Below are 8,764 nucleotides of genomic sequence, written 5' to 3'. Positions count from 1 at the left end.
TAGAAAATGTGCTTTTGACTGCTGGTCTACCAACTGTTTTAATGATGAACTTCGTTTTCTTCGACTACTTTTGTTTGTTCTTTTTCCTTTTCTTCAGCTACAAACAGAACAAACAATAGTAATAAGAAAAAAAGTAGTTTACCATTAAAACAGTTGGTAGTCGAGCAGTGGAATGCACATTTTCCGTCTCCTCTCATTTGTATGAATGCTCCGATAATTGTATATTCAGCTGGTTCCGCTCAAAATGTAAGCTGTGAGAAGTGAGTTTATTTAGATCTAAATATATTTGACACTGATTGCCCCTTATGTGCTTGAAGTATGTTGTTCCTAATGCCATGATCACTACAAATTAACTCTGGTAAACAAGACAAAGAATGACGAGTTTGCAATTTATAATCATTTGTTGAGCTGTTTATTTCATTCATTCATCACAAATAAAAAATATACTTGGCGATTCAGCGACGCCGAGTCTACCAAAACCAGTTAGTAACCTGAAAATTGAAAAATGGAGCAGAGTTGCCTTTTAAATGTGGAATGTATAATTCGTTTGTATAACGTTACATGAAGGCAACTCTGAACAGCACAGCCAATGAGGCAGTGGTAATGTATACATCACCCAAAGGGTACAATAGGTGCTGACAGGTTAGTCAAGGCAGCACATACAAGAACAATCTTGTCCAGCCCCGTGTTTGTGCCGTCTCGAGCAACCAGTAACTCTGATGGAATAGTGCTCTTCAGGATCGTGTATTTTCTTCGTATCAGCCCAATTACTCTTTCAACATGAATACGGACGTTTGCTAGCTTTCGTGTTGCCTCAACCGCAGAAGGTGCCAGTTGTGGCCGGCCTCTTGTGAAGGCAGGAATTTCCAAGCGTGCGCAGTACATGCCAACTGAGCCTGCAATCGTAAAGCCCCGGTCAGCTAGCACTGAATCACCTGGAAGCAGATTGTCCAGTACCCCACAATTCTCTGTCAAATACTTGTCACTTGTTCGTCCTCCCCAACCCTTCGATATGAATGTAATTAAACCCTGTGGGGCGATACCGATTAGGTACTTCACTGTATTGTGATGTTTATAGCTCGACCATGTCAGCGCCCTCGTGAGAAGAGACGATGGCCGAGCTATAAACACCTCAAAACAGTCCAGCACCACCGCCACTCGTGTGCCAAACGTCTCGCGAAAAGCCATTGGCATAGTCTCTCGCAAAACGTTTCTCGGAAGCCAAGCAACCCCACTGGCCATTGACGTGAACGCAGCTTCCAGCCACCTGTCGACTATCCTTGAGATGGTGGGCTGCGATACCTGGAACCTGCATAATCGTTTGGTTACCAAGATGACAAGATAAGAGGGGCTTTTCGTGCTTTGGTTTATTTTCAGTCACCAAAATAATTGAAAACACCCATACCTGTACGCCAAGTCTTGCAGTGGAGTGTTCAGACGCAGGCGGATCAGGAATACAATCATCTCCTGAAACTTTGTCAGGCAATTGCGATCGTTGTGGCTCACTCGACGTTGGATGAGCTGAAAAACGGCTAACAGAATTGCAAAGTTAGGAAGGCCAGTGTAGAAAGGGACCATGTCCTTGTTTTCCTGGAAGGCGTCCTCATCCAGGCAATGAGCTGCAAGTTTTGCTCTTGCGTCTCTCAGATCTGACATCAGCTGCCGATTTTCATCTTCTAGGAGGGCCATAGATTGCAGGGTGATGTCTGTTGTTTGGCCACAATCCTGCATTTCTGTAATATTGTTGAGATTGGTATGGTTATAACTGCACCTTCTCAACACCCTGCTGCAGGCTGTAAAAGATACTCCTAATCATATTAAAATTTGTGCGGCTACAAAGCTTTCGAATACAATATGCCTCCAAAAGTTTCCGTATATGTGGCGATGATGGTCTAAACTTCGAAAGCCAATAAGGCGCACTCAGAATACCAAAGCACTAGTTGGGCAAGAACGCAATCGGAACAAGAAGTAGTAGTAGATGGGTTTGGAGAATGGGGACAGTATCGCAGTGTTTTTATTATCAAAGGGAATGTGTCACTAAGGCACAAAAGCTTGTTAACCACACTTGCGAGAAACCTATCATATGCTAAATATACTTGCAACACTACAGGTTACGCAAAATTAAGTAAAAAAAATGTTAGCTTGAGAAGGGTATGTTGGATATGACTTCATCTTTCTTTCTGTTAGTTTAGAAGCCTGTGACTGTAACCTATCAATCCTAAGCATGCCTGAAACTGCTACAAACCTGATCCAAGGCCACAATCTGGGGACCTCTCTGTTTCCTCGTTTTCGCCCGGCATGTCCTCTTCGACAGCTAGGTCTTCTGCAGAGGCATAATTGAACAGATGAGTTCCATTTAAGAAATGATGCGGTGCCATGGGATCGCCCCCGGACCTACCCGAGGTGCAGCAGCAGTCCTCCAGTGCAGGCTTGGCAGCCTCCACGAGCAGTGGACTTGCAGGGGCCAGGTCCTCGGTCGAGATGAGTGTGCTCTCCTTCCTGGCATCCATGCCAGAGAGCAAAAGTGGCCGACCACGAGCGGTCTGCGCCGATTTTCGTGCCTGCGCTCTTTTGTACCTAAAATACAGAACGGAAATGTCAATTTTCGTTGCATGTATAACTCCAGCCAATCATCTCACAGTCATGAACTGGGGACATTTAAAAATGAGCAAGCACTAGGGAACTACAGATTCTTGTGTTTACATGGGCTTGCCCTGTTGGAAAATATCGATGATGGAAAGATGATGGAAAAGGCTCATACAAGCGTAACCGTAATATGGGACATCCTATACAAGCGAAAAGGCAGCTCCAGTATATTGGATTACGGCGGAACGATACAGGTAGGCGGAACCATACAAGCGTGTCGTATTATGGGACATCCTATACCGGCGTAGTGGATTTTTGAGGAACCACGTAGGCGGACGGAACCATACATGGATAACGTAATATGGGACATCCTATACCAGCGAAAAGGCGATACCGGCATGTTGGAGCCATATGGCTCCAACATGGTGGTTTCGCCTTTTCACTGTTGTACACGGCAATTTAGTTTTAAGCTTTACATATATGTTTAGAAAGGCCGTGAAAGCTAAATTAATGCGATTTGTGCAGGAGAGTTATATGGCCAGGCGTACGTAGTATAGGGACCTAGTCGTAACGATCAGTCAGATAATTAAATACAATTTGTTAATTAACTTTTTAATTAGTGAAAATGAAACTATGGTTTCTATTTGAAACTTGCTGAGTCACTGAAAACCACAAAATCAACTCTTTTTAGAAGGATATAATGCAGGGGTAGCATTTTACGCGTTCTGTAAAAATGCTTTATTTGGACGAGTTTCTGGGTTTCAGTTTCTTATCAGAGCTCATCTTTGCGCCCACGGTCCTGTTTCCCAGGGGCTTAGACGCGCAACACACGTGCGCCTTGCTTCCCTCCATCCTACGAGGGAGGCGAGGGGGCGGCTTCGCACTGCGGCCACCGGGCAGCAGGACCGTAGGTGCAAAGATGCGCTCTGGTAAGAAACCGAAGTCTGGAAACGCGTCCAAATTGACCATTCTTTTAGAACACCATAAAATGCTGCTCTTGTCTTATATCTTCACAAAGAAAATTGATTTAGTGTGTTTTGATGATGCTTAGAAGTTTCTAAATGGAACCATGGGTCTATTTTCACTGATTAAAAATTTTAGGAACATACTATACTTAGAGAGAGGCTAAAGCGGTTTTGTATTTGAGAAAACACTTTTAAATCTTCTTCATTTGACCTCCAGAATCTCAAATATCAAAATTATTTGCTAATTTAATTAATCGAGGCTGCATAGAGTCATTTTTAAAGCGCTTTGAAAGCACTTCCCTAGAGAGGGACGTCACAAGAGCAGCTTTCAAAATCTTTGTTCACGCATCTTCAGTGCCTATGAAAGCTATGCACGCACATGCTATTTTTTAAAGGGGCAGAAAAATGTGTCACGACTGGTGCCAATGCGGGAGAATATACCTAGAAAACTTGCGACTGGACGCGCGGCCCTTAAGCGACATACACTTGGCGGCTGAAAGGTCTTCTTACGATGTCACTATTGGTAGGATGTTTTTTTTGTGTTTTCTTACGTTTAGTTATATCTTTGTGGAAAACGAACGGGATATTCAGATTCGCGGGATAAAACCACGCGAGAATGAACCTCCATCTAGTTTTCTGAAAGAAGTCTGGCACATCTCTGTAATAAGCCGACTGATCATTACAAATTAGCCTTTTATACTATGCCGCCCTGGCCATATAATTCACGTGTACAGACTGCGTAAATGTAGCTTTTACGGCTTTTTTTTAAAAAATCTGTAAAATATACAAAAAAACACTCTGTAGAATGTCCCCCAATACAATATGATTGTATGGTTCCTTTCCCGCTTGCATTGTTCAAGAAAGACTTGTGGATATCCAGCGTTTCATTGGAATGCTGGATGTCAATCATCTCTACATCAGTGAGTGGTTTCAAACAATTATGATGTTTGCACCCCAGTAAGCTCTCATCCGAGGCTCACCAGGAGCACTAAGAGCAGAGGCAAAATGTCGTGACCTGGTAAATTTGGTTGCAGGTATTTATTTTTAGAAGAACTGCATGCAGCAAAGCTTAACTTTGCTCAAAAGAAGATAATTAAAAATTCAATACTGAACAATGGTGTCCCTTGAGCTGTCAGACCAAACTCCCACTCTTGTCACTCAGGAGTTCCTAACTTGTGCGTAGAGGATCAGCACAACCCAGATTTGTGCTGCAAGTGCACCTGCAATATAAAAGTTGAAAAAACATGAGATGAAATATGAGACGTTTACAATTCTCTGTAATGAGAAAATACAGTACAGCTCTCGAAGAGGAAGATGGGAGGGTATGCCCCTCCTTCCCCTCCCCTCCTCCTCTTCTGCTCCCTCCCATTTAGGGGGAAATTTCCCCACTAAATTTAGCGGGTTAAGTTTCCCAATAAATTTAGTGCGGAAATTGATGTCACATGACCTCAACACAAATGCAGTTTTTCCGCTAAAAGTAGTGGGGAAAATGACGTCGCATGACCGTGTCACGTCATCCATAAAAACACTCAGTTTCTCAGCTAGACTTAGCGGAAATATTAACGTCACATGACCACAACATTAATTCAATTTCCTGCCAAGTTTAGTTGGGCGGTTACGCCGACAGCGACGCCGCGAAACGCGGAAACGGGTGCTAACAGCTGCGCTAAAAACTAAATGCATCAGGTGAAACAAAGTGAACATTACATGTACTGTAAGAAAAAGGAGAATCTAAGATACCGTTCCCAGATCCTTCCTTTTGTCCGTTCTCAAATGTTTTGATATCAAGAAATGTTTATCTCTTTATTCATACCCAGAGAATTCCTCCCAGTTTCAGCATGAATGCAATAAATCAATGCAGACTAGACCTAGTAAACTATAATGCACATGAAAATGAATGTTTGCCACATAGTCATGTATCAGTCAGTGGCTCAGATCTCAAAATACATTTGTATTGAGGAACATTCTTGAATAAAACTTCTGGGCTTCGAATTCAACAGTTTGTACTTCCATAAGGAACACTGTATGGCACTGATTTTTTTTTGTTTTTTGTGACACATCAGAAACAGCACAACACTGTCATCCTTGCATACCTAACAAGAATTTGTATTTTTTATTTTAGCATGGCATGTGCTATTCTAATGCCCATACAGCCTCCTTTAACAGAATTTCCTTTGTATAGCTTTTTATTGGTTCTTATTTAGCTCGCACGACAGATTCGGTACCTTGAATTCTCACTCGGCATCAACAGTTTTATATATTAATGTAATAGCGAAAGACAAGATGTATGGACTTGAGTATGGTTCAACAAGCACAGATGTTGAGAAAAGTACTGAGGAAAACTCAAATGTCAAAATAAAAATAAGCTGGAATGTGGATACAATTATGGACATGGTCATGAATACACTTAGCAGATTCAATATAAAGAATATGTGTTAGACGCATGCTCAAAGAAACCTGTTGCATCATTATTCATTCAAATTACTTTGCAGAACCCAGCGCTGCAGTCTCAGGTGGGAGTTCGCTGGATGAGTCTACTGAAAATGAGTGTAGATGGAAAAAGCAGTTTGATCTGCGATAATGAGCATTACATAAGTGACATGTCATTATTACTGTTACAGTGCCGAATGTTCCAAACTGTCAGTCGCATCATTCTGTGAATTCTCTCCGTACATTACAGGGTTTGGCTCTTTCGAATGCTTTGCGAGAAAAATGATGAACTGGAAATATCTAAAGTAGTTCTAGAAAAACTATTTCCAGAATCTTATCTCAGCATCGCAAAGAATATAAAAAGTTTCTAAAGACAAGGTTAGTGCAGGAGTTGAATAAACTAAATACTTTGTTTTTCGAAACCATCTTGCCGTAGTAAACGTATGAAGTTCCCCTAGGTAGAGCTAGTCGTTACAGATAATTGTACCCATTGCATACCATAAAAATTTAATTTGCGACCTACAATATTTACAAACTCAATTAACTCTGAATAAGTGGACCACTTGGCATTAAAGATTGGCCTTACCATGACTGTCTGCCAACATCTACATAATAATTTTCATGAACCTATGTATTTCAAGAAAATATTTGGTGCGAGCTGCTTAAAACACAATAGAACTTTTTAACAAGTGCTGATTGTTGGGCAAGTTCGTACGGTACGTTAGAAAACATAATTGCGGTTTAAAGACGGGGACATAGGAAGGACAGACACCACCGAGTGCTAACTTTCAACTGATTTAATTCAAGAACCTCAGCGTAAAAACGTCACCGCACCACATCTCAACCAATCCGTGGCCCTGCCACGGACCGCAAGTACGCCAACTCCTTATCCGCCAAGTCAATTGACGCCACACTGACACAACACGTGCCAGAACTATTTATAGCATCAGCCTCCATAATCTCTCTAACAGTCATATCTTTGTGCCTAGCAAGAACAGTAGACAAAGCAAATAATGGTTTGCACTCGCAGTGATGATCTGTCGTGTCACTGTCATGACTGCGGGTGCAAACAATTGTTTGCTTCGTCTACTGTTCTTGAGAGGCACAAAGATAGGACTGTTAGCGAGATTATGGAGGCTGACACTATAAATAGTTCCGGCACAAGTTGTGTCAGTATGGCGTCAATTGACTTGGCGGATAAGGAGTTGGCGTACTTGCGGTCCGTGGCAGAACGGATTGGTTGTGATGTGGTGCGGTGACAAAGTCCGTTTCTACGCTGAGGTTCATGAATTAAATCAGTTGAATGTTAGCGCTCTGTTGTGTCTGTCCTTCCTATGTCCCCGTCTTCCAAGCGCAATCTTGTTTTCTACCACACTTTTTAACACTAATAGAAAGCCTGTAGTGGGCCACAACTTAAGCAGTTTTCCCTTCGTTATGAAGAGCAATTACACATATGTGAACCATGAATATAGGCCTGCACTGAATTTTTTTCTTAAGCTGAACGTGCTATGCTCTGTTTACTGTATAAATCTTTGCAGAGCTGACAAAGTGCAAGTTCCTGTTTTTTTATATTTCACATGTCCCGACTGCTGGGTGTGGTAGGGACATAAGATTGATGACACCAACGAAACACAATAATTATTTTAAGAATTTGTTTGGGTATAGCACGAGCAAAGCGATCTGCGGGAAGTTTTTCTGTGGCACCGTCGAACCTACATCCGCGGGCTTTAAGTTCACATGTTAAACATGTCTGCAGACTCATTTTTGTAATTGGAACTCCATCCAACCTAGGATTTGAATATTTTTTTTGCATTTTAGGCTTAGTAGTGCTTTTGCTGTTCTAGTAATAGGTAAGAAAAATGCTTATTTCAAGTGGCATACCTAACACCTGGTGGCACGAGGACTCCCCTGTCGTGACGCTGATCGAAAGTCATAGGCAGGGAGATACTGCGATGCTCTTGTTGCTGGGATTATCTCCCACATGGTCCTGGCCAGACCACAGAAAAAGATTGAGTCCAAGCTTGTGGCCACTAGGATCTCCAGATCAAGCACCCAAGTAGCTGAAAATAAAAACAAATCACAATCACGTACTTGGCAGAGCTACATTAGAATGGCTAGCATATTCTTTCGTGATCAGCACATAGATCCTCTTATTTTAGTCATAGTCACCCCCCAGGACAAGGCCACGTAGGCGTTAAAATGATGGGTACCGAATTAAGGCGAATGATCAAATGCATTCATTTAACCCTCTTTCGCCCCAACCTGAGAGACTTTTGTCAAATATTCACATTCAACTGTAAAGACTACAAATAAAACTACTACTGCAATGCAGAGCCGTATAGTCTGTTCTCAAATGTTTTGATTTTAAGAAATGTTTATATCTTTATTCATACCCAGAGAACCCCTCCCAGTTTCAGCATGAATGCAATAAATCAATGCAGACTAGACCTTGTAAACTATAATGCACATGAAAATGAATGTTCGCCACATAGTCATGTATGAGTCAGTGGCTCAGATCTCTAAATACATTTGTATTGAGGAACATTCTTGAATAAAACTTCTGGGCTTTGAATTCGACAGTTTGTACTTCCATAAGGAACACTGTATGGCACTGATTTTTGTTGTGACACATCAGAAACAGCACAGCAGTGTCATCCTTGCATACCTAACAAGAATTTGTATTTTTTTTTTTAGCATGGCATGTGCTATTCTAGTGCTTATACAGCCTCCTTTAACAAAATTTCCTTTGTAGGGCTTTTTATTGGTTCTTATTTAACTGGCAC

General features: G+C 41.8%; 1 protein-coding gene across 1 annotated transcript; it reads right to left on the bottom strand.

Moving 5' to 3' along the window:
* Positions 1 to 797: 797 nt before the first annotated feature.
* On the bottom strand, positions 798 to 2,510 carry LOC121835826. Its single transcript, XM_042290332.1, has 5 exons — positions 2,399 to 2,510; positions 2,246 to 2,323; positions 1,406 to 1,733; positions 958 to 1,309; positions 798 to 896 (listed from the first exon to the last, which is right to left on the bottom strand). Exons 1-5 carry the CDS (start codon positions 2,508 to 2,510, stop codon positions 798 to 800), a joined length of 969 nt encoding a protein of 322 aa, XP_042146266.1.
* Positions 2,511 to 8,764: the final 6,254 nt, after the last annotated feature.

Source organism: Ixodes scapularis, unplaced genomic scaffold (assembly GCF_016920785.2).
Source record: "Ixodes scapularis isolate PalLabHiFi unplaced genomic scaffold, ASM1692078v2 PGA_scaffold1__304_contigs__length_218370807, whole genome shotgun sequence".
Classification (NCBI taxonomy): domain Eukaryota; kingdom Metazoa; phylum Arthropoda; class Arachnida; order Ixodida; family Ixodidae; genus Ixodes; species Ixodes scapularis.
Note: the sequence above shows the minus strand (reverse complement) of the source record. Positions and strands in the feature narration are given on the sequence as shown.